The sequence below is a fragment of the Glandiceps talaboti genome, chromosome 20 (genome assembly GCF_964340395.1).
Source record: "Glandiceps talaboti chromosome 20, keGlaTala1.1, whole genome shotgun sequence".
NCBI lineage: Eukaryota > Metazoa > Hemichordata > Enteropneusta > Spengelidae > Glandiceps > Glandiceps talaboti.
Window position 1 is genome coordinate 6,621,684 of NC_135568.1, and position 27,278 is coordinate 6,648,961.

Consider the following 27,278-nt stretch of genomic DNA (forward strand, 5'->3'; position numbering starts at 1 on the left):
CTGTGTTTCGACTAGTTGCTTTGCGTCTGAGTTTACAACAAATCTAGAGCCTAGGTTATTACATGTATTAAGCGGTTCAAGGGTCATAGCGATCTACTGTTTCTGTAATGTGTTTATTTAATACTAGTACATCATCATGATCACGGGTATGGATGTGTTTATACCACTGATATGATTTGATGATCGTGTCTTATTAAAAACATCAACAATAACACATACATAGACCAAAATGCATAGATGTGCGACCAATAAGTAAACATATATGTTTCCCTTTTCTCAACGTGACCGGGGCAATCTCAATTGTTCGACTCTCTGGCGTATATGTATGTATATGATGAACGTCACAGCACTCAGACTGCGAAGTATTGCACTTGCAATCTGACACAACCCATCCCCCAACCCCTTATGGTAGGTAAACATGATAAAGTACCCCACCTTCGAACACTAATACCCGATATTTACCAGTTTCGATCAGATAGTAACATGGAATAGGGGGATTTCGTTAGTAATAAATCAAAGCGAATCTGTTCACATTCTTTCACTGCCCACATCACGTACATGCAAGGAATACGTATGTCTAGACGAGCCAAGACATTTATTACCAACACACGTGTTTCAGGCATTTGCATGTTGGCTTGTGACAGCTGGCTTGAAAGATTCGTTTTCAGATTAGACATACTAGTATTACATAGAGCCTGCAGCCGGGGAAACATGACAGTGTCTTCATGATCAAATTTTATGTCAAGTCTGTCTCTCTCTCTCTCTCTCTCTCTCTCTCTCTCTCTCTCTCTCTCTCTCTCTCTCTCTCTCTCTCTCTCTCTCTCTCTCTCTCTCTCTCTCGTTCCCTCGACTATTTAGTAATCACTCAATCCAGGCTATCATTAAGACAAAAACACATTGAACATAGTTGTATTTAAAATCAAAGTTTATTAAAATATGGAAATGCAAAAATGCAAAACACCCTGCACCTTGAGAAAAATGATATTAATAAGATAAGTATAATAGGAAATCAAATGGAATATTTGTAAAAGTATATCAACTTTTAGACACATCAACACAATTCTGTAAAAAGTGATGTGACCACCAAAAGTAATACTTGTGTGAATTTTTGTAAATATTACTAATAAGGCCTCAAAAAATTGTTTGGTTCTGGTTACCCGACCTCACCTAGTTTTCACTACCGATCGTAGACGCTGTTTTGATGTATTGGAGAAAAAATAAAATCACGATTATTCTGAAGTCTTGAAAGAAATAGTGGATGCGGAAACTGACATCAACTTATAAAGACAATATAAATCTAAAACTATTCTTCCTATCCGTAATGGCTGTACATCTGATGAGAAGAAACCAAAAAGTTATAATAATACAGAAACCATATGGAAAACAATGGAAAACATAATTACCTGAACTAGACACACACATTTGAAAAAAAAATATATAAAATTTAAAAATAAACAATACCGCCAATGGCGTTGTAGCACAACTGTACAGTTTCTAAAAATGTTTATCCATATGGTAGTCCATGCTAACAAGAAGTGTTCATTTGTTGAATGACTATCCAGTTGCCTATCCAACCATGTTGCTATCTTTACGATATATGCTATCATTTGGCTGTTGCTATGGGCATGGTCATGTTGTTAGATATATTTGCATACATTTTTGTATGTTTTTGTTCACTTGTGTATGAATTCCTGATATTATCTTTGCAATATACGTGATCATTTGGCTGTTCCTATGGGCGTGGTCTTGTTGCTAGGCACATTTCCATACATTTTTTGTATGTTTACTCATTTGCCTACCAGATGATGTTGTTATTTGACCAAAATAGACTGGTTGTTGCTAAAGGCGTGGTCATGGTCGCTAGGGCCAATTTTCTCAAAATGTTTTCAAACAATCTGCAGAATAACACTTTCAGAAACATCTCCCAAAGTTTCAGACTCGGTGACCAAGTACTTTTTGAAATATAAGTTTTTGACCAAAAATGAACATTTTTACACCTAATTTGCATATCACCCATGGAATCATTGTATGCTTAATATTTCGTTGTCCATACATCCCTAGATGCATTCCCATTAAATTTCAGCCCTATCTGCTCAGTACTTTTGGAATTATAGATTTTTAACCAAAAAGACACATTTTTAACCCTAATTTGCATATCACTGATGGAATCATCACGTCATGAAAAAATCTTACTTTACACCCCCTTAACAATGTTCCCACCAAATGTTGCACCAATCTGCCCAGTAGCTTCTGAGTTTAAGTTTTTTGACCAAAAATCACATTTTGGACCCATATCACACACCTGTGATGCGACCATTTTGATTTGAACAATTTCCCAACTAGACACCCAAGGTAATGGACCCACCAAATATCATGGCGATCAGTTCAGTGGTTTCTGTCTTTAAGTTGTTTACACACACACACACACACACACAGACGCTGGGCGATCCCTATACCACTACTGAACTTCAGTTCAGTTGTGTTAAAAATGTACCTACCCCACCTATTCTAAAATTGAGCGTAATCAGAACCACACATTTTTTTATTAGGCCTAATATAAACAATACTTCACAGCAAAACAAACAGTACACAATACAAAGTGTCTGTGATGTGATATGAAATATGATATGCTTATCTATACAATCCTAAATTTTCATTTCTAATTTGATAAAACTACAACATTCCTATGATAACACAGTGATACTATTATTTGATTAAATCAATCACTGTTAAATCTTCAACACACAATGTTAATGACTGTAAAATATTATAAAAGTTGGTGATATTAATCATCTTTCCTCTCATAATTGAGGAAATCACGTCTTATATCTCACTGAAAGTCTTCCACATACCCTACACTTCACACCTGTATGTTTTAATCACCTGTGTGGATTCATATACGGATGATTAAACTCCCTTGTTGGCTAAATCTCTTCCCACACATCTCACATTTGTATGGCTTTTCACCTGTGTGGATTAATTTATGTATAGTCAGATTAGATTTCATACTGAAAGCTATTCCACACACTTCACATTTGTATAGCTATTCATCAGTGTGGATTCTATTATGAATGGTCATATGTGCTTTCTGACTGAAAGTCTTTCCGCACACATCACATTTTCATGCCTTATCATCTGTGTGGATTCTCCTATGTATGGTTACATTCCCTTGTTGGCTAAATCTCTTCCCACACACATCACATTTGTATGGCTTTTCCCCTGTGTGGATTCGTTTATGTATTTTCAGATTAGATTTCATACTGAAGGCTATTCCACACACTTCACATTTGTATGGCTTTTCACCAGTGTGGATTCGTCTATGTATATTCATATTAGATTTTGTAGCAAAAGTCTTTCCACACACGTCACATTTGTATGTTTTTTCACCTGTGTGGATTCTTCTATGTATTGTCAGATTTTCTTGTGTTCTAAATGCCCTTCCACACACTTCACATTTATATGGCTTTTCACCTGTGTGGATTCGTCTATGTTTGGTCATACTTCCTTTATCATTGAAAGTCTTTCCACACATATCACATTCATATGGCTTTTCACCTGTGTGGGTTCTTGTGTGTTTTGTCAAACTTCCATTCTCACTGAAAGCCTTACCACACACGTCACATTTGTATGGTTTTTCACCAGTGTGGGTTCGTTTATGCTTAGTCATATTTCCTTTCACACTGAAAGTTTTTCCACACACATCACATTCATATGGCTTTTCACCTGTGTGGGTTCTTTGATGGTTGGTTATACTTACTCTCTGACTGAAAGTCTTACCACACACTTCACATTTGTATGGCTTTTCACCTGTGTGGATTCTTACATGTCGGATCATAGTTTCTTGCTGACTGAAAGCCTTTCCACACACATCACATTTGTATGGCATTTCACCTGTGTGAATTCTTACATGTTGGATCATATTATTTTGGTGACTAAATTTCTTTCCACACACATCACATTTGTATGGCTTTTCACCTGTGTGGATTCTTGTATGAGTAGTCATATTTCCTCTTATGCTGAAAGTCTTACCACACACTTCACATTTGTATGGCTTCTCACCAGTGTGAATTATTGTGTGTAATTTCATATAGCTTTTTGAATTGAAACTCTTTCCACATACTTCACATTTGTATGGCTTGTGACCTGTATGGATCCTTGTGTGCATGGTTAAAACCCCTTGGTGACTAAATTTCTTTCCACACACTTCACATTTGTACGGCCTTTCACCTGTGTGGATTCTTTTATGTAACGTCATAGTTCGTTTAACACTAAAAGTCTTTCCACACACGTCACATTGGTATGGCTTTTCACATGTGTAGTGGATTCTTCTGTGGCTGGCCATATTTACTTGCATATTGAAAGCCTTTCCACACACATCACATTGGTATGGTTTTTCACCTGTGTGGATTCTTCTATGTATTCTGACACTTCCTTTTATAGCAAAGGATTTTCCACATATGTCACATTGGTATGGCCTTTCACCTGTGTGGATTCTATGATGCTTGTTCAAAGTGTCTTTCATACTGAAAGTTTTTCCACACACATCACATTTGTATGGCTTTTCACCTGTGTGGATTCTTTTATGTATGGTCATATTGTGTTGGACACCAAACGTTTTTCCACACACTTCACATTTGTATGGCTTTTCACCTGTGTGGTGGATTCTTCTGTGACTGGCCATATTTACTTGCACACAGAAAGCCTTTCCACACACGTCACATTGGTATGGTTTTTCACCTGTGTGGATTCTTCTATGTATCCTCATACTTCCTTTTGTAGCAAAAGTTTTTCCACACACTTCACATTGGTATGGCCTTTCACCTGTGTGGATTCTATGATGTATTTTCAAATACGCTTTCGTACTGAAAGTCTTTCCACACACATCACATTTCCATGGCTTTTCACCTGTGTGGATTCTTTTATGTATGGTCATATTTCCTTGCCGGCTGAAAGTCTTTCCACACATGTCACACTGGTATGGCTTTTCACCTGTGTGGATTCTTCTATGTAGGGTCAAATGTCCTTTTCTGTCGAAAGTCTTTCCACACACATCACATTTGTACATAACTTCACCTGTGTGGATTCTTTTATGTATGGTCAAACATGCTTGTGCATAGAAACCCTTTCCACATATGCCACATTTGTATGGCTTTTCACCCGTGTGGAGTCTTCTATGTATCACCATACTTCCTTTCATGCTGAAAGCCTTTCCACACACATCACATTTCCATGGCTTTTCACCTGTGTGGACTATTCCTTTATGCCTAGTCACATGTCCTTTCTAACTGAAAGTCTTTCCACACACGTCACATCGCCAGAGCTTTTCACCTGTGTGGAGTCTTCTATGTAGAGTCATACTTCCTCTTCTGCTGAAAGTCTTTCCACACACATCACATTTGTGTGGCTTTTCACCTGTGTGGATTCTTCTGTGTAGAGTCATTCCTACTCTTCTACTGAAAGTCTTTCCACACATGTCACATTTGTATGGCTTTTCACCTGTGTGGATTCTTCTATGTAGAGTCATGTTCCCTTCTCTGTCAAACGTCTTTCCACATATGTCACATTTGTACATAGTTTCACCTGATGGGATTCTTTGATGACTGGTCATCTGTCCTCTTATTTGTGTACGTCTTTCCACACACTTCCCAATTGTGTGGTTTCTTCTATGTTTTGTCATACTTCCTGTCCACTGAAAGTCTTAAGTTATAAATTTGTGGATTCGTTTATCTATATCTGCAGTCTTTCTTCCTGAAAGTCTTACCACATACTACACACTTGTATGACTTGGTCACCTGTATGGGAGCTTTGATAGCTACATTTATATTGCCTGTGCCAATAACATTGTTAGATGGGTTACACTTGTGTTCTGGTTATCATGATAAAGTCCTCGCTTGTATAGAAAGTATACAAGTACTGCCTCTACTGTGTGTACTTCACCTTGTTTTTAGCTGAGTATCACTGAAAGAATAAACAAATTGTTTTCTATGTTAATCAATGTATATTGTTGTAGATTATGGTCTCTTCAGTATGAATTTGTCAGAAGGGATGAATATACTTCCTATTTCGGACACTACATGTATCACCACAAATCAAATTCAAGTTTCTATTGTAAACTAGGTATGACCTCCTAAAGTGCTCTAACATACCAGTGACTTTACTGTACATGCAATATCAATGCCCCTATACCAATGGTACAGGCCCACTTTCATAACATAGAAAACTTATTTTAAAAGTTATATTTACTTTAGCTTTTCGAAGCTTGGCAATATTACCTCAGAGGCTATGAATAGCCTAAAAATTGCCTAAAAAGAAACAAAAAACTCCAGATCTGCCAGGAGGAAACCCATTGGACTCCATCACCCCAGAGGCTACTCATTCGTTTTAAACCAACAATAAGATTCACCAAAATTGGTTAAAAACTTCAAAAGCTTCTAGGGGGAGACCTCCTAGGACCCCATAAGAAGTAGACATGTCCCAGTCTCAAATCAAAGTTCTTCCCTCCACCTCTTACTGTCAAGATGCTATGAAAACTTTATTTCAAAAATGTTTCAACCATATATAGTTGCTTTTTACATGTTAGAGCTGTCTTGTAAAGCTTGCAAATTATTGTCTTAAGGTGTCTGTGAATAGCCTAAAAATTGCCTTTAAGGGTAAAAATCCTCCAGGGCTTCTAGGGGGGACCACCTAGAACCCACCCCCACCCCCCATACAATTATTCAAGCCACTATATATAGTTGTCAGATGTTCCTTGGCATGTATGGCAAACTTACAACTGTCGTCTCCATTTTTGTGTTAATATATCCACAGACACTGACAATTAGTCAGAAAGTGTGAGTAAATATCGGTAAATGTTGGTTAATAAGACATGTAGACTGTAGTTTTTGTTTACTGAAGTCTACTTGCAAGTAATCACCAAAATATAAACATATTTAAATACAACGGTAAAATTTTTAGAGAACCCGCAAATAAAAACAAATAAACAAAAAAAAACATTTAAAAAAAAAACATTCCCTATATCTGGGTTTTTCACATGCAGATGCCACATATTTGAATAATCCTGAATGACACACAATCTAAGCAGCTGTTTGCAGGGCAATTTGTCTCATTTGGAAAGTTTTTTTTTAATTCTATGAAACAAACACTGATTTTCAACTAATTTGTGTATCAAGTTACCATCCAACGACATTCACGAACAATTTGTACATGATACATGACCTGTGTGTTTCTCGGAGCACAGAGAAAATGCTGAAAACAAGACCGGAGAAGCTAGTGATCTGTACAGCATTTTGAATTTCCTGCATAAATTATCATAGATTAGCCATAATCCTCTTTATATAGGGTAGTTCTGTTTTTAATCTTGGTGTCATTGACAAGAGGGTGAGAAACCCATGGTGCCATTGAGACCAAAGTGCAAATTACCCCATATAAGATTATCTATCATTAACTGGATCAATTCAACTTCAACAAATCAACAAGCCAATATTACTAGTGACATCCAAACCAAATTTCATAGCAATCTGTCCTGTAGTTTTGGAATTTTTCATTTTTACCAAAAATCACAATTTTCCCACCTAATTTGCATATCACTTCCCAGATCATTTTGATTGAACAAATAGCTAATAAGATATTATGAGTGATATACGCACCAAATTTCAGATCAATCTGTCATGTACTTTATGAGTTTAAGTTTTTCAACAACAAAAAAACATTTTTACATATAAATTAGCATACTAATGATCTGATCATTTTGCTTTGAATAATCTCAATTTCTCAACTAGACCCAATAAGTAAGCAACATCCCCATCTGTACCAGGTTTATTAGCACACATTGATCAATATCGTATCAATATAATCGTTATTTCCGCACTTTAATATGTGCGGCAAATGTAATACCCAGTTCCGAAAAAATCAATATGAATATTGAGTAAATTATCAAACGAAAAACAAATGTCGTCGTCTCACATGATAATAGTTTAACCGAGCACGTAAACTACTTACATTTTGTTAGTCTGGTAGTTTACTGTAGTCATGGAAATCTAGCTATCATAATTAATCTGTAAGTCATGTTGAAGTAACGTACCTTACATAGGCCCCTAACCACATTATGGTCGATGCAGTCCGATGAAGTGTTCGATGCAGTCTGGTAGAATTTCCTAGAAAACAGTGGCTTCGCGGGATAGGCATGGAGAGAGTAATTACGATCGGACGTCAACTCGAATATAGCAAAAACGCCGTTTACTGTAGCAGCGGCCCGCTGTGACTGTAGAAACCAAAGTTTCTAAAAAGTGACGCTAGTTATATATCCCTATTAAAGGTATAACAACGGATTCAAAATGGGATTGCCCATGCAGGCGCTAGGCTGCCACTGTCACTGTGAGAGCCTGTGCTGTCTACCTCTGGGCGTGTCTGGCGAGCTCCTTTGCTCTTACACAATGTGTCAATGTCCTGTTATTAAAATCCTGCAAACCATATAAAGTCTTCATGGGGGAGTTGTCCTGTCCATTTGACCATCAAAAACAACATTGATAAATGATCAAGATGAATTCTAGTTATGTGCGAAATGTCAGACTGTCTGTGAGTACTGACCCTTCAATTAATGTAGGGCATAATATAGTCGAAATATGGAATATGAATACGAACTTCATAGGTATTAAACACAATATACAGATTGATGTCAAGTGCCTGTGTTTCGACTAGTTGCTTTGCGTCTGAGTTTACAACAAATCTAGAGCCTAGGTTATTACATGTATTAAGCGGTTCAAGGGTCATCGCGATCTACTGTTTCTGTAATGTGTTTATTTAATACTAGTACATCATCATGATCACGGGTATGGATGTGTTTATACCACTGATATGATTTGATGATCGTGTCTTATTAAAAACATCAACAATAACACATACATAGACCAAAATGCATAGATGTGCGACCAATAAGTAAACATATATGTTTCCCTTTTCTCAACGTGACCGGGGCAATCTCAATTTTTCGACTCTCTGGCGTATATGTATGTATATGATGAACGTCACAGCACTCAGACGGCGAAGTATTGCACTTGCAATCTGACACAACCCATCCCCCAACCCCTTATGGTAGGTAGACATGATAAAGTACCCCACCTTCGAACACTAATACCCGATATTTACCAGTTTCGATCAGATAGTAACATGGAATAGGGGGATTTCGTTAGTAATAAATCAAAGCGAATCTGTTCACATTCTTTCACTGCCCACATCACGTACATGCAAGGAATACGTATGTCTAGACGAGCCAAGACATTTATTACCAACACACGTGTTTCAGGCATTTGCATGTTGGCTTGTGACAGCTGGCTTGAAAGATTCGTTTTCAGATTAGACATACTAGTATTACATAGAGCCTGCAGCTGGGGAAACATGACAGTGTCTTCATGATCAAATTTTATGTCAAGTGTTATGATTGCGCTCGCTCTCTCTCTCTCTCTCTCTCTCTCTCTCTCTCTCTCTCTCTCTCTCTCTCTCTCTCTCTCTCTCTCCCTCCCTCCCTCCCTCCCTCCCTCCCTCCCTCCCCTCCCTCCCTCCCTCCCTCCCTCCCTCCCTCCCTCCCTCTCTCTCTCTCTCTCTCTCTCTCTCTCTCTCTCTCTCTCTCTCTCTCTCTCTCTCTCTCGACTATTTAGTAATCACTCAATCCAGGCTATCATTAAGACAAAAACACATTGAACATAGTTGTATTTAAAATCAAAGTTTATTAAAATATGGAAATGCAAAACACCCTGCACCTTGAGAAAAATGATATTAATAAGATAAGTATAATAGGAAATCAAATGGAATATTTGTAAAAGTATATCAACTTTTAGACACATCAACACAATTCTGTAAAAAGTGATGTGACCACCAAAAGTAATACTTGTGTGAATTTTTTTAAATATTACTAATAAGGCCTCAAAAAATTGTTTGGTTCTGGTTACCCGACCTCACCTAGTTTTCACTACCGATCGTAGACGCTGTTTTGATGTATTGGAGAAAAAATAAAATCACGATTATTCTGAAGTCTTGAAAGAAATAGTGGATGCGGAAACTGACATCAACTTATAAAGACAATATAAATCTAAAACTATTCTTCCTATCCGTAATGGCTGTACATCTGATGAGAAGAAACCAAAAAGTTATAATAATACAGAAACCATATGGAAAACAATGGAAAACATAATTACCTGAACTAGACACACACATTTGAAAAAAAAAATATATAAAATTTAAAAATAAACAATACCGCCAATGGCGTTGTAGCACAACTGTACAGTTTCTAAAAATGTTTATCCATATGGTAGTCCATGCTAACAAGAAGTGTTCATTTGTTGAATGACTATCCAGTTGCCTATCCAACCATGTTGCTATCTTTACGATATATGCTATCATTTGGCTGTTGCTTTGGGCGTGGTCATGTTGTTAGATATATTTGCATACATTTTTGTATGTTTTTGTTCACTTGTGTATGAATTCCTGATATTATCTTTGCAATATACGTGATCATTTGGCTGTTCCTATGGGCGTGGTCTTGTTGCTAGGCACATTTCCATACATTTTTTGTATGTTTACTCATTTGCCTACCAGATGATGTTGTTATTTGACCAAAATAGACTGGTTGTTGCTAAAGGCGTGGTCATGGTCGCTAGGGCCAATTTTCTCAAAATGTTTTCAAACAATCTGCAGAATAACACTTTCAGAAACATCTCCCAAAGTTTCAGACTCGGTGACCAAGTACTTTTTGAAATATAAGTTTTTGACCAAAAATGAACATTTTTACACCTAATTTGCATATCACCCATGGAATCATTGTATGCTTAATATTTCGTTGTCCATACATCCCTAGATGCATTCCCATTAAATTTCAGCCCTATCTGCTCAGTACTTTTGGAATTATAGATTTTTAACCAAAAAGACACATTTTTAACCCTAATTTGCATATCACTGATGGAATCATCACGTCATGCAAAAATCTTACTTTACACCCCCTTAACAATGTTCCCACCAAATGTTGCACCAATCTGCCCAGTAGCTTCTGAGTTTAAGTTTTTTGACCAAAAATCACATTTTGGACCCATATCACACACCTGTGATGCGACCATTTTGATTTGAACAATTTCCCAACTAGACACCCAAGGTAATGGACCCACCAAATATCATGGCGATCAGTTCAGTGGTTTCTGTCTTTAAGTTGTTTACACACACACACACACACACACACACACACACACACACACACAGACGCTGGGCGATCCCTATACCACTACTGAACTTCAGTTCAGTTGTGTTAAAAATGTACCTACCCCACCTATTCTAAAATTGAGCGTAATCAGAACCACACATTTTTTTATTAGGCCTAATATAAACAATACTTCACAGCAAAACAAACAGTACACAATACAAAGTGTCTGTGATGTGATATGAAATATGATATGCTTATCTATACAATCCTAAATTTTCATTTCTAATTTGATAAAACTACAACATTCCTATGATAACACAGTGATACTATTATTTGATTAAATCAATCACTGTTAAATCTTCAACACACAATGTTAATGACTGTAAAATATTATAAAAGTTGGTGATATTAATCATCTTTCCTCTCATAATTGAGGAAATCACGTCTTATATCTCACTGAAAGTCTTCCACATACCCTACACTTCACACCTGTATGTTTTAATCACCTGTGTGGATTCATATACGGATGATTAAACTCCCTTGTTGGCTAAATCTCTTCCCACACATCTCACATTTGTATGGCTTTTCACCTGTGTGGATTAATTTATGTATAGTCAGATTAGATTTCATACTGAAAGCTATTCCACACACTTCACATTTGTATAGCTATTCATTAGTGTGGATTCTATTATGAATGGTCAAATGTGCTTTCTGACTGAAAGTCTTTCCGCACACATCACATTTTCATGCCTTATCACCTGAGTGGATTCTTCTATGTATGGTTACATTCCCTTGTTGGCTAAATCTCTTCCCACACACATCACATTTGTATGGCTTTTCCCCTGTGTGGATTCGTTTATGTATTTTCAGATTAGATTTCATACTGAAGGCTATTCCACACACTTCACATTTGTATGGCTTTTCACCAGTGTGGATTCGTCTATGTATATTCATATTAGATTTTGTAGCAAAAGTCTTTCCACACACGTCACATTTGTATGTTTTTTCACCTGTGTGGATTCTTCTATGTATTGTCAGAAATTCTTGTGTTCTAAATGCCCTTCCACACACTTCACATTTATATGGCTTTTCACCTGTGTGGATTCGTCTATGTTTGGTCATACTTCCTTTATCATTGAAAGTCTTTCCACACATATCACATTCATATGGCTTTTCACCTGTGTGGGTTCTTGTGTGTTTTGTCAAACTTCCATTCTCACTGAAAGCCTTACCACACACGTCACATTTGTATGGTTTTTCACCAGTGTGGGTTCGTTTATGCTTAGTCATATTTCCTTTCACACTGAAAGTTTTTCCACACACATCACATTCATATGGCTTTTCACCTGTGTGAGTTCTTATATGTTTGGTTATACTTACTCTCTGACTGAAAGTCTTACCACACACTTCACATTTGTATGGCTTTTCACCTGTGTGGATTCTTACATGTTGGATCATAGTTTGTTGCTGACTGAAAGCCTTTCCACACATGTCACATTTGTATGGCATTTCACCTGTGTGGATTCTTACATGTTTTATCATATTATATTGGTGACTAAATTTCTTTCCACACACTCCACATTTGTAAGGCTTTTCCCCGGTGTGGATTTTCGTATGAGTAGTCATATATTGTTTTTCACGGAAAGCCTTTCCACACACATCACATTTGTACGGTTTTTCCCCGGTGTGGATTCTTCTATGAGTAGTCATACTTCCTTTCATGCTGAAAGTTTTTCCACACACTTCACATTTGTATGGTTTCTCACCAGTGTGAATTATTGTGTGTAATTTCATATAGCTTTTCGAATTGAAACTCTTTCCACATACTTCACATTTGTATGGCTTGTGACCTGCATGGATCCTTGTGTGCATGGTTAAAACCCCTTGGTAACTAAATTTCTTTCCACACACTTCACATTTGTACGGCCTTTCACCTGTGTGGATTCTTTTATGTAACGTCATAGTTCCTTTAACACTAAAAGTCTTTCCACACACGTCACATTGGTATGGCTTTTCACATGTGTAGTGGATTCTTCTGTGGCTGGCCATATTTACTTGCATATTGAAAGCCTTTCCACACACATCACATTGGTATGGTTTTTCACCTGTGTGGATTCTTCTATGTATTCTGACACTTCCTTTTATAGCAAAGGATTTTCCACATATGTCACATTGGTATGGCCTTTCACCTGTGTGGATTCTATGATGCTTGTTCAAAGTGTCTTTCATACTGAAAGTTTTTCCACACACATCACATTTGTATGGCTTTTCACCTGTGTGGATTCTTTTATGTATGGTCATATTGTGTTGGACACCAAACGTTTTTCCACACACTTCACATTTGTATGGCTTTTCACCTGTGTGGTGGATTCTTCTGTGACTGGCCATATTTACTTGCACACAGAAAGCCTTTCCACACACGTCACATTGGTATGGTTTTTCACCTGTGTGGATTCTTCTATGTATCCTCATACTTCCTTTTGTAGCAAAAGTTTTTCCACACACTTCACATTGGTATGGCCTTTCACCTGTGTGGATTCTATGATGTATTTTCAAATACGCTTTCGTACTGAAAGTCTTTCCACACACATCACATTTCCATGGCTTTTCACCTGTGTGGATTCTTTTATGTATGGTCATATTTCCTTGCCGGCTGAAAGTCTTTCCACACATGTCACACTGGTATGGCTTTTCACCTGTGTGGATTCTTCTATGTAGGGTCAAATGTCCTTTTCTGTCGAAAGTCTTTCCACACACATCACATTTGTACATAACTTCACCTGTGTGGATTCTTTTATGTATGGTCAAACATGCTTGTGCATAGAAACCCTTTCCACATATGCCACATTTGTATGGCTTTTCACCCGTGTGGAGTCTTCTATGTATCACCATACTTCCTTTCATGCTGAAAGCCTTTCCACACACATCACATTTCCATGGCTTTTCACCTGTGTGGACTATTCCTTTATGCCTAGTCACATGTCCTTTCTGACTGAAAGTCTTTCCACACACGTCACATCGCCAGGGCTTTTCACCTGTGTGGAGTCTTCTATGTAGAGTCATACTTCCTCTTCTGCTGAAAGTCTTTCCACACACATCACATTTGTGTGGCTTTTCACCTGTGTGGATTCTTCTGTGTAGAGTCATTCCTACTCTTCTACTGAAAGTCTTTCCACACATGTCACATTTGTATGGCTTTTCACCTGTGTGGATTCTTCTATGTAGAGTCATGTTCCCTTCTCTGTCAAACGTCTTTCCACATATGTCACATTTGTACATAGTTTCACCTGATGGGATTCTTTGATGACTGGTCATCTGTCCTCTTATTTGTGTACGTCTTTCCACACACTTCCCAATTGTGTGGTTTCTTCTATGTTTTGTCATACTTCCTGTCCACTGAAAGTCTTAAGTTATAAATTTGTGGATTCGTTTATCTATATCTGCAGTCTTTCTTCCTGAAAGTCTTACCACATACTACACACTTGTATGACTTGGTCACCTGTATGGGAGCTTTGATAGCTACATTTATATTGCCTGTGCCAATAACATTGTTAGATGGGTTACACTTGTGTTCTTGTTATCATGATAAAGTCCTCACTTGTATAGAAAGTATACAAGTACTGCCTCTACTGTGTGTACTTCACCTTGTTTTTAGCTGAAGTATATCTTTTATACCAGTTGATTATCAATGTACATAAGTCATCTTTTCACCAAGATTACAGAGTATCACTGAAAGAATAAACAAATTGTATACTATGTTAATCAATGTATATTGTTGTAGATTATGGTAGAGCATATATTTCCTGAACCTTGCAAGGTCACATGTTCATGACTTAATTTTCAATTACCCTAGATTCAACTGGACTATTTTTGAAATGTTGCTCGGTGGATATGTATATTTTCTCTCTGCGGTGGACCATTTGATATCCTGGGGAGGGCGTGGAAGATTTCGGCGAATAAAAAAGATGCCAAATGGAGTTGCTTGAAAAAATACGGATATGAGTGGGTGATGGAAAAAAAACGATGGACCACTGCTGCTAGAAAAAAATGTCTTGGCAGGGAAATGATGCACAAGTTCGAGTATACTGTTCAACCTGCTTGTACCTCTCCAACCAGGACACTTGTCAAATCATGACAAACATTTTCAAACACATGTCAGGGACCAGTCAGTTTTGTTGGCCTGTGGTACATATATATATTTGTTCTTGCCTCTGTTATTTTCATAAATTGTTTAAATATTACTTCATGTAAGGGTTCAAACATAACTATACATAAAATTATACATATATATACATGTATTACCTAGCTACCACACTAGTTACAGAACATGCCATGTAAATGTTTTGCTGTTTCACAATCAGTGCTTCACTTTTCTTGCACTTTGGGGCAAAAGTGAACTTGAAGGTTTTGTAATGGTAATCTTCATACTATTGGATAGTTTATAAAAGAACTTAATCTAAATTGTTCTAGTCTCTTCAGTATGAATTTGTCAGAATGGATGAATATACTTCCTATTTCGGACACTACATGTATCACCACAAATCAAATTCAAGTTTCTATTGTAAACTAGGTATGACCTCCTAAAGTGCTCTAACATACCAGTGACTTTACTGTACATGCAATATCAATGCCCCTATACCAATGGTACAGGCCCACTTTTATAACATAGAAAACTTATTTTAAAAGTTATATTTACTTTAGCTTTTCGAAGCTTGGCAATATTACCTCAGAGGCTATGAATAGCCTAAAAATTGCCTAAAAAGAAACAAAAAACTCCAGATCTGCCAGGGGGAAACCCATTGGACTACATCACCCCAGAGGCTACTCATTCGTTAAACCAACAATAAGATTCACCAAAATTGGTTAAAAACTTCAAAAGCTTCTAGGGGGAGACCTTCTAGGACCCCCATAAGAGGTAGACATGTTCCAGTTTCAAATCAAAGTTTCTTTTATCCACCTCTTACTGTCAAGATGCTATGAAAACTTTATTTCAAAAATGTTTCAACCATATATAGTTGCTTTTTACATGTTAGAGCTGTCTTGTAAAGCTTGCAAATTATTGTCTTAAGGTGTCTGTGAATAGCCTAAAAATTACCTTTAGGAGTAAAAATCCTCCAGGGCTTCTAGGGGAGACCACCTAGAACCCACCCCCACCCCCCATACACCCCCATACACACACTCACACAAGAGGTAGACATATCCCAGTCTCAAAGCTCTTCCCTCTACAGCTTACTGTCAAGATGCTATGAAACTTTATTCACCGGGGCAGTGACTTTTTGTCGGCCCAATGGCAAAAAACACTGACTAACTCCTATCCCCCCCAGACTGGAGAAACTGACCAGTGTGTCTGAATGTTTGAGCTCACCAATCAAGTTTCCGATTTGCATTTTCAGTGTGCCATCATACCATGGCATAATAACTGTCAATGATGTTTATTTAATTAATTGAAAATCAAATGTATTGAAATATGTAGTTTTCTAAATATAATTTGTGTGTGATAGAACAGCATCTTTTTACTCTCTGTATTACCTGTGTGAAAACCAAACAGAGATTTGTGGCAACAAAAGTAGATGTTCAACATTGACGTAAAAAAATCTGGATATCTCAAAGAAGGAAAGAAAAAAAAAGTTGCCAGCATAGGCAAAGGAGAAAAAAAATAATTGACAGGCAAGCAGGTGGGAAAAAAATAATGACTCTCCACCAATCTTTCAAGCCCCCCCCCCCCAGATATCAAATGGTCTACCCCTAAAACAATACCCTAATAAACTAGAGACTGAAATCAATTACCAAATATCAAAATGTTATTGTCAGGGGTTTGTGATTTTGAGTTGCTCACAGATAGGCAAATAGACAGAGAGATGGACGAGACATTCTATCAAAGCTATAACATCATGAGTATGTATTGAACCTAGCATGAATGACTAGTCCAGCTGTGCTCAAAATTGTGCTCTAGAAATCTAGAGAACTGCCTGCACCTGGGACCCTAACTACGTACTAGGTATATTAGCACATAATGACATTGATCAACATCGTATACATATAATCAATATTTCTGCACTATGTGTGGCAAATGTGATACCCAGTTCCGAAATAATCAATATGAATATTGAGGAAATTATCAAACGAAAAACAAATGTCGTTGTCTCACATGATAATAGTTTAACCGAGCACGTAAACTACTTACATTTTGTTAATCTGGTAGTTTACTGTAGTCATGGAAATCTAACTATCATAATTAATCTGTAAGTCATGTTGAAGTAACGTACCTTTAATACCATAGGCCCCTAACCACATTATGGTCGATGCAGTCCGATGAGTGTTCGATGTAGTCTGGTAGAAAACAGTGGCTTTACGGGATAGGCATGGAGAGCGTAGTTACGATCGGACGTCAACTCGAATAATATAGCAAAAACGCCGTTTACTGTAGCAGCGGCTCGCTGTGACTGTAGAAACCAAAGTTCCTAAAAAGTGATGCTAGTTATATATCCCTATTAAAGGTATAACAACGGATTCAAAATGGGATTGCCCATGCAGGCGCTATGCTGCCACTGTCACTGTGAGAGCTTGTGCTGTCTACTTCTGGGCGTGTCTGGCGAGCTCCTTTGCTCTTACACAATGTGTCAATGTACTGTCAAATCCTGCAAACCATATAAAGTCTTTATGGGGGAGTTGTCCTGTCCATTTGACCATCACAAACAACTTTGATAAATGATCAAGATGAATTCTAGTTATGTGCGAAATGTCAGACTGTCTGTGAGTACTGACCCTTCAATTAAAGTAGGGCATAATATAGTCGAAATATGGAATATGAATACGAACTTTATAGGTATTAAATATACAGATTGATGTCAAGTGCCTGTGTTTCTACTAGTTGCTTTACGTCTGAGTTTACAACAAATCTAGAGTCTTGGTTATTACATATAAAGCGGTTCAAGGGTCATAGCGATCTACTGTTTCTGTGTTTTTACTTTAGTGTTTATTTACTAGTAATACGTCATCATGGTCATCGGTGTGTTTATCCAATTGATATGATATGATGACCGTGTCTTATTAAAGTCATCAATAATATTAATAACACGTAAACCGAGGAAAAATACATAGATTTTCGACCAGCATAAAACATGTTTTTCCCCCTTTTTAATTGACCAATTTCGATCACATATTACTTTTGGATAGGGGGATTCCGTTACAAGCGAAGCTGTACACATTCTTTCCCGGTCCACATCACGCATCACGCACATGCAACGCAACGAATGTGTCTGAATGAGTCAAGACATTGCCAATAATGGCATTTCATGCATTTGCATGATGGCCTGTGGCAGCTGGCTTGAAAGATTGTTTTTTCAGATTAGACATACTAGTATTACATAGAGAGCCTACAGCCGGGGCCTAGATATACTGGAGGAAATCGCAGTGTCTTCATGATCAAATTTTATGTCAAGTGTTATGATAGTTGTTGTAACAAGATCTGCGCGCGCTCTCTCTCTCTCTCTCTCTCTCTCTCTCTCTCTCTCTCTCTCTCCTCATTTTATTTTTAGTCAAAATTACGTTTTACACAATATAATCTATGGTAAAGAGTACAATGTATATGTTGTATGTACACAGCATGTTAAGGGGTAGATTAGATTCTAGACTACAGTTATTATTACGTTTTAAAAACTCCACTACTACCTACACAGTAATTTATGAGTACACAGGACCCTTACGTCATGCGCTCAGTTCCTCATTTTGCCTAGCTCTAGATTTATACGCTGCAGGGTTTCGACACGTCTTCTCTCATTAAGACGTGTCGAAACCCCGCAGCGTATAAATCCAGAGCTACATTTTGCCATATTAATGAGCTTACCACATTTGGGTACAGTGTGTCGGGGCATGATAGAGAAAATTATCGTACCATTGAATTACATAGGAAGACTTACTGGGTATTTGATAATGGATACTATACATAAATACAACTCAATGCAAAACAGAATTGTTACATGTAAACTGCGTGAATATAGATGACTGCAAATCTCAGTTACCAGATACCAATGTTTGTTTTTTTGTACAAGTTTTACATGTTCTGCCTGCAGTTTTAACATTGAGTACAATTTATTCATTTAAATTTGTGTAAGATCAAGCCTGCTTCTCATTGGCCAGAATTGTTAGAACCTATTCTCCGACTTACACGTTTAGTTGTACTTTTCACTTGCTGGTTTTGTATTCCTTCTTATAATTGTCTTTGACTTAAGGTGGTTGTGTGGGCAAGGACGTCAGGTGAATTTATCAATAAAACTATGTAAATCCACTCATACATTTTTATTCAGACGTACTGGAGTCGGAACTAGCAAAGGGCATACCGTAAATAAGCAGTAAACACAGCCACAAACTTTGACCAACTATTAACAGTAATTGACATTTTACTGGGGAGTCCGATGCGCCCTCTACGACAACTTCCTGAGTAACACACACACGTACTCATACGGGGAGTGTCGAGTGTGAGGGCAAAGTAATGTAAAACGAAATCTGAATATGGGTAATACAGAAATAATGTTGATATCAGACTTACTCTTGTCAGGGTTTTTATTACTCAGATTTTAATTTTTACAAAAGACTCGATAGAAGATCATCCATTTGTGGGCGTGATCTAATCTCCCTTTCCCCAAACCCAGATCGGATGAAGTCGTTACACACTAACAAAAGACGTGCCTGCCAGGTATGGTAGGGTCTACATTTTAATGTTTGAATGTTTGAGTGTTTGAGGATTTCCTGACTAGACCTCTACAACTCAATATGAACACAATATAATTTATTTCATACCTTGATATACACATACAATCTTGATATTGCATCAGATAAAAATATCATAAATACTTGCTAGACCGGTCATAGCTTTGTTGCACAAGACAAGCACTACCTCATCTAATTTACAATTTTGACGAAATTTTAGCTAACTTGATGAAAATCCAAATATATTCAAAAAATATTGATTTTTAATTTCACATTCAATTTTTTTAAAAAACATATTGAAAATATCTACAACCCTGTACAGGCAGTTGTGCCTTTGGATCGGGATGTTATTCATTGTCATGTGACATGTCAGGTGGATTACCATACCATTTGGTCTCAACTGTAAGGTAAGTCGTGACAGGCACCCTCGCACATCAGCCCACCCCAAGTAGCAGGCCAGTGATGACAGCGTGACATATTGTATTTTACAGCCTACAGTCACTTATTATAAGCAAACACCAGTATTGTGACAGAAACATGTATTTCAGGCACTTTCTGCACATTCACAAAATAAAGTTAGTATGATAAACAAAACACATGTTTATGAAACAAAAATATATCATATTTTATTAATAGACCAAAATATAGTTTTTAACACAACATAGAAAAATATACACCCAAGGATATTTTTAGTAAAAATATACAAGAAAATATTCAGACTTTTTGAAAAATTACTTGCATATGCTTTATGGTAAGTTGGTTGGACAATATAACACATCTACACCACGTTATATTTAGAATAATTATTAAAATATAAAAATTACAATCATTATATATTCAATATCAATTTTTTACAGTTGATCATGAGGAATATGATTATCGGGACTAACCTAGGTGGTCAGATTGTCTTGACTAAATATGGCAAAATTTCTGACAGCTTTTATGACTAACATAGGTGGTATGGATGTTAAACTAACCAAAGTGGTCAAATTTCTAGAAACCTATGGTATCAGACTAGTGTGACTAACCTAGGTGGACAAATTTCCAGTGGTCATTCTTGGATTTCATGATTGTTATGACTACCTTAAGTGGTCCAACAAATTATGACAAACCTAGATGTTCAATGTCTGATTTTGTGATTGTTATGATTAATCTAAGTGGTCCAACAAATTACGATAAACCTAGGTGTTCAAATGGTCAATGTCTGATTTGTGATTGTTATGGCTAACCTGAGTGGTCAAACAAATTATGATCAACCTAGGTGGCCAAATCGTCAATGTTCATTTTTGGATTTTCTGATTGATTTGACTTAAATAGGTGGTTCAAAAAATTGTTAGAGCTAATCTAGACGGCAAAATTGTTCTGCTTCTGAGGTAAAAATTACATATGGATTACAGAACATACAAATATGGAAAACTTGTTTTTTTTTAATTTGGATTTATATTCACTGAAATGCTATTTAAGGCCTACCCCCCAAAAGATAATTGTTTCTGGTCATCATTTAAATACCCTTGCATCGGCCATTTTTTGGGTTTGTCCAGCTCATGCAGTCTGCAGATTGGGGGGAGGGGGGGGGGTACACCAAATAACTCTCCCTACTTCAGTGACAACTGCAGTGCCAATCATGAACAAGCAAATGAGAACCTCCCCACATACACACTTGCTCTTAAGTACTACATAAAACGAACAGTAACTGCCATAAATAGTAGACTGTGTGACAGGTTTGTTGAGAATATTAAAAAAAAAAAAAATTGCACAGCATTTTAGACAAATTATCCTGCCCAGAAACATTTTTTTTTTTTTTTTTTTTTTTTTTTTGGGGGGGGGGGGGGGGGCTCCTATCTGTTTTGTTATCTATCTTTTGGTAAAAACACATACATATAAATGTTGTCGTGCCAGAAACAACAGTGAAAAATTACAAACAAAGTGTAATCAAAAGTAAATAAATGCATTCAATAATTATATATAAAACACCCAATGTCAAGTTCACTGACTTTCCCAATAAAACCACACATTTATAATTTATAACAGAAACCAAAGATGAAAAGTAAAAAGGTTTAAAACTCATGGTCAGAGTCCAGGAACAGAAACAAACAAATAAATAAAGAAGAATAACATACATAAATAAACAAACAAATAAAAAAGAAAAGAAAAAAAAAGCACTATTATACACCTATTGCCTGTGAGGGCGCTAGTATAGTGTATTACCACGAGGGCTGTTATGTAGCAACTATTTCTTGAGGCTGTTGGCAAGCCAAGGAAAATAGTCACTACATACCAGCATGAAGGGTAATATGCTGTCGACTAGTGCCCGAATAAGGCAAGGCAATAAGTGTTTTATAACATATTACATTCTCAGGCATACATACTTTTTATAGTCATAGCAAATCACTGATAACTTGATTTCTGTGTGATGTGAATATTGCCCTAGGGAAATTAAAATGCGACTAGTGTCCCTACATGCAAACTGAGGTCACTAGGGGTCAATAGTCCATACCATGTGATACGATCTAATCCAATCACTGAAGGCGATATATGAACATGACATGTTATATATATATATACATATGAGTGTATATACCCCTGTATACTATTATAACAATGTATTATGTTTATATAATTGTACTCAGTCGATATTAATCAACACAATTTTAAAGGGTCATGTTTCAATACCGGATCATCAATATCTTAATAAGTATAGCAAGTGACCATTCATTTGTTCTTGGCCATTTTTTCAATAGCTCTTCTAAACAACCATACTTCACATTAAGATTTTCAAGAATTCAATGTTGGCCTTTAATAGTATACAGGTCAATATATACATATACCAGTAACTATACTTATTCAGTGTGTTTATGATATTGTCATTGATTTATGCATATATGTTTATGTATTCGAACTAACTTATTCATTCATTTGTGTTTGTTTGTTTGTTTGTTTGTTGTTTACTTGTTTGTTTGTACCATGGTTCCTGGGCTCCGGAATCCCTGTGATTAATGTGCTATGGAAGGAAGGGGTTGTTTGATGGCAATGTATATGGTGATTGTTATGATGAAAATATCTGTTTAAGTGTAAATACTTCATAATCCAGGACATTGAAGTGATATTCTCCCATCAGTATATTAGTAACTGTGCTACTAGTACTAGGTGTGTAGGAATGTGGGAAGTTAGAATAGGACTGCATTCCATGGTTGCAATCACTGGCAATACTTAGATCAGCTCCTGCACCAAATATTGGACCAAACCTGTAAAAACAATATAAGGATGGTATATATGACAATTAGAAGCTAATGAATAGGTGTTGAAGTGTGTGTGTGTGTGTCCGGTGTGTGTGTGTGTGTGTGTGTGTGTGTGTGTGTGTGTGTGTGTGTGTGTGTGTGTGTGTGTGTGTGTGTGTGTGTGTGTGTGCGTGTGTGCGTGTGTGTATGCATGTATGTGTGTGCGTGCATGTGTGTGTGTGCGTGCATGTGTGTGTGCGTGCATGTGTGTGTGTGCATGCATGTGTGTGTGTTCATGCATGTGTGTGTGCATGCATGCATGCATGTGTGTGTGCATGCATGCATGTGTGTGTGTGCATGCATGTGTGTATGTGTGTGTGTGTGTTCATGCATGTGTCTATGTGTGTCTGTGTACGTGAGGAAGGGAAAAGGGTAATTCTCTTTCTTAAAATCTTACACTGTACACACCGACATAGACTGTAAGATATTTCATGTCACTCTGCCCTCACTGGTCGGCTCTATTGTGAATGGGATTGACTTATGTGTGAGGGCGCCCTGTCATGGCATAACTTCCTGACAACATTGTTTGAAACTCGTTTGACATTCATCAAACAAGTAATCTGAGAAGCATATATGTTATCAGACTGAAATTTCTTTTTCTAAACAATCTTGTTGTCATGCAATACAACTACACGCACTAGACTAAAAATACATCACCACCGAGGGTGTCCTTATAATTCCTTCCCTTGTGGTATGGGATGAGAAGAGCGCCCCCAACGACTAATCTTTCAGTCTACATATTTACATGTACCTCTTACTTTCAAAATTTGTTTATGACTGGTGTGTACATCGACCTGAAATAGTTCTGTTCTAAATTTTTTTTTTTTTTAATTTTAAAAGGGAAAAATAGATGTGCTACTAGTACTAGCTGTGTAGGAATGTACTATATACTATTTCTGCTGACTCCCATGACGGATTGGCCCATAGCAAAGATACCCTATAAAGGCACAAGATCAAATTGATGTTTCTCTGAAATCTCAAATAATTGTAGGTGATGTAATATCATGAAATGACTCTTCTTCAGAAGCTATAGTTTATGAAAATGTCTCTATTTTCCTGGATTGGTGTTCCCCTTTAAATAGCTCTCGCTATTTAGTCAGTAGACCATACTATCAGATAACAATAATAATAATAATAATAGTAATGTTGGTTTTTGTATAGCACTTTCCTACTCTCTGCTCAAAGCGCTTTACAATTATTAGCCCTGGCTCGGATCTATATCAACCCAACGGCCCTTTATACTTCCTCAACTCCCTGGGGAGCATACAATCCATTGCAGCTGCTAAGTGCATAGGATTAAAGCATTCACATTGCAGCCTCTATCCTACCAGGTCCCCAATTATACAGCCGGGTTGACGGAGGCACAATCATGGTTCAAATCTTGTCCAAGGACTTTAGCTATTCAGCAGCGACAGGGCTCGAATGGCAACCTGCCGATACATTCTAAGTCAGCCACTGTAACCATTCAACCATCATGACTCCACTTTAGTGTGGATACTGAATGAGGACTATTTTGATGTTAAAAAACACATACCTGTTTCTAAATCTCAAGAGTAACAACAACCCATGTATTGATTGCCTAGAAAAAATGAATCATATAATTTCCACACTAACTATAAGAACACATGGTATATCAACTAACTGACCACAAATCATTCACAAATGGGTACACTTACCCTGGATGATGGCATATAGCAAATTTCTTATTAATCAGATCAAACTTGGATGGTGGAAGACCCTGGGTGTTTACTAATGAAAATAGAAACGACCTGAAAAAATGGAGAAATTTGTAAGACTTTATAATGAACTACTGACACAAAACATCAAATATGACAAGAAATCTAAACTTTGCCACAGACAATTAGCATTATCAGCTATCTGATAATTATAGATAATCCAACGAAATCAACGTTAGTTTTACGTCGTTATGCTCCAAGTATGATTCCCCGGACTGAAACTAATATGAGCTGTCAGTGATTATTTGTAGTCCGAACGTCGAACACGTATCCAGTGCAAGTAATATGGACCGGACCCCATGAAGTGTGAGTGTAAGGATGGTGTACTCGGGGTACTTGCACTACTGCTTGCAGTGTTCTCTACAGCCATACTTTCACAAGCAGCAGAACACACTGCAAACATGAGTACAATACCTGAGTACCCACACTGTAACTGATGCAGAATGGGCTTCTGTTCATCACTCAAATTTTATTTGCATAAAGTAAGCCACTGGGCTTTCGTTACATTTCTAATCCTCAGAAACTTTACAAGTTCAAAGGTCACTTAAATTATTCAAATATGGACATAGTGAAACATGGTATTTCTGTAAACATGACACTTTGCGATCATGCACTTTCAGGTACAACAAATGATCTCATCCTAATTTGCATATCATTTGCATGCAGGTAAGGTGGAGAGAGATAATCGTCGGCACATTGCTGAATGGTTACTTGTAAAAGAAATGGTACATCATGAAATGTGCAAATAAACAGTTATGTACTACACACATCCATTTATCTTTAGTCTTGCCTTACCCACACACGAGCAACTATGCTTTTCTCTGAATGATCTATCAATGTATTATTTGTACAAACAGACAATAACAGATCACTATACCTCTCAGAGGTGACATATTTGCCTCTTGGTGGCGCTGTACTTGTCCAGGCTATGTCAGAATATCCACCACAAATACTACCATTGGAGCTCTGTCAATAGTAAGTGAACAAAAATATGTATGTTGGTATTTCATGTAAAATACTGAATACATACATAGTAGTACTAAGACTTTATAAAATGTCAATGAATGACAGATGGACAGACAGACAGACAGACAGACAGACAGACAGACAGACAGACAGACAGACAGACAGACTGACAGACAAACATTGGGATCCCAACATCTCCCTGTACATGAAGTAACCATGTACAAACATACATACATACATGCATGCATGCAGATAGACAGACATTGGCCGCATCCCAAAACCCACAACTTTTGATATAAAAATGTGAAATGATACTTCTAGAACACTATTTCACCCACGAATTCAAATGATTGTTATTTTATGATGCACCTAGGTGGTAAACTTCTATTTTTATGATGCACCTAGGTGGTAAAATTCTATTTTTATGATGCACCTAGGTGGTAAACTCCTATTTCATGATGCATCTAGGTGGTAAAATTCTATTTTTATCATACACCTAGGTGGTAAAATTCTATTTTTATGATGCACCTAGGTGGTAAAATTCTATTTCAGAGTATCTCAGTATTGTGATTGGCTGTGTACCTTTACAAGGACAACAGTGGGTGAATATCCATCACATCTGTGGTGAAACTCTGTACAACTATATCCATCTCTAGATGCTCTGTATAACAGCTTCCACTCCTGTTTACTCTTTCCATACCTAGGACATAACAGAGAGTTCATTTTGGTATCAAATACTATGACAGAACTCCATGACATGTGAATGCAAATGTGGTGCACTCAGGGTATTAGCATAAGTGCTTGCAGTGTTCTCTGCTACCGTACTTTCATGAGAGTATAGCTAGTGAAAGTAGAGAAGAAAAACTGCAAACACAAGTGCAAATACCCCAAAGTACCCACACTGGAACTTATGTGGCATGGGGTTTTGTTATTACTACATATGTTTATGCGAAAATGATACCGTGCGATCACGAGCTTTCGTGTACACTGATTAAGTGTACAATGAATGACCTTGCCTTCATTTGCATATCATTTGCATGCAGGTGTGCAATAATATTTTCGGTAGTACACTGCAGTGCAAATATGACTAGTATGCATATGTACTGCTGCAAGTAATCACTGCTACATCATTACTAATTCCCAGGTTTCAACTAAAATGGAAATATAATCACACTTTCAATGTTTTTATGTTGATACAAGCTAGTTTATCAGTTTAGGTTGCTATATCAACATAGAAATGTAAAAATTTTGAAACACTATACACAATTAATATTAAGTACATGAAACCAAATTTCCTCCACACCTAAGGACTTGTTTATCAGTTGTGCCTAACTAAGAACATCAGATTGGTGAACAAGTCCATAGGAACAGACAAAAGTTTCAGTTTTGCTTTCACTAAATATC

General features: G+C 37.0%; 2 protein-coding genes across 2 annotated transcripts in view; both read right to left on the reverse strand.

Moving 5' to 3' along the window:
• Positions 1-2,918: 2,918 nt before the first annotated feature.
• Positions 2,919-14,248, reverse strand: LOC144451017 (uncharacterized). The gene is made up of 4 exons (XM_078141776.1): positions 13,798-14,248; positions 11,944-13,713; positions 3,892-5,241; positions 2,919-3,807 (listed from the first exon to the last, which is right to left on the reverse strand). Exons 1-4 carry the CDS (start codon positions 14,246-14,248, stop codon positions 3,122-3,124), a joined length of 4,257 nt encoding a protein of 1,418 aa, XP_077997902.1. The 3' UTR covers positions 2,919-3,121.
• Positions 14,249-22,358: 8,110 nt separating this feature from the next.
• Positions 22,359-27,278, reverse strand: part of LOC144451019 (kelch-like protein diablo) — an 86,440-nt gene continuing 81,520 nt past the window's right edge. Inside the window, exons 9-12 of the mRNA XM_078141777.1 lie at positions 26,457-26,574; positions 25,786-25,874; positions 24,849-24,941; positions 22,359-23,139 (exon numbers count right to left, since the gene is read on the reverse strand). Coding sequence (XP_077997903.1) covers positions 22,941-23,139; positions 24,849-24,941; positions 25,786-25,874; positions 26,457-26,574 — 499 coding nt within the window. The 3' untranslated portion in view covers positions 22,359-22,940. The remainder of the gene's footprint in view (positions 23,140-24,848; positions 24,942-25,785; positions 25,875-26,456; positions 26,575-27,278) is intronic.

Excerpts from the sequence above, each read along its gene's own strand:
- LOC144451017 (XM_078141776.1), bottom strand. The coding sequence starts at position 14,248 with ATGACTCTACATAGAAGACTCCACACAGGTGAAAAGCCCTGGCGATGT. Across the intron at positions 5,242-11,943 it reads ACATAGAAGAATCCACTCAG|GTGAAAAGCCATGGAAATGT; the intron begins GTGATAAGGCAT and ends TAGTCCACACAG. Across the intron at positions 3,808-3,891 it reads ACATGTAAGAATTCACACAG|GTGAAAAGCCATACAAATGT; the intron begins GTGAAATGCCAT and ends GAATCCACACAG.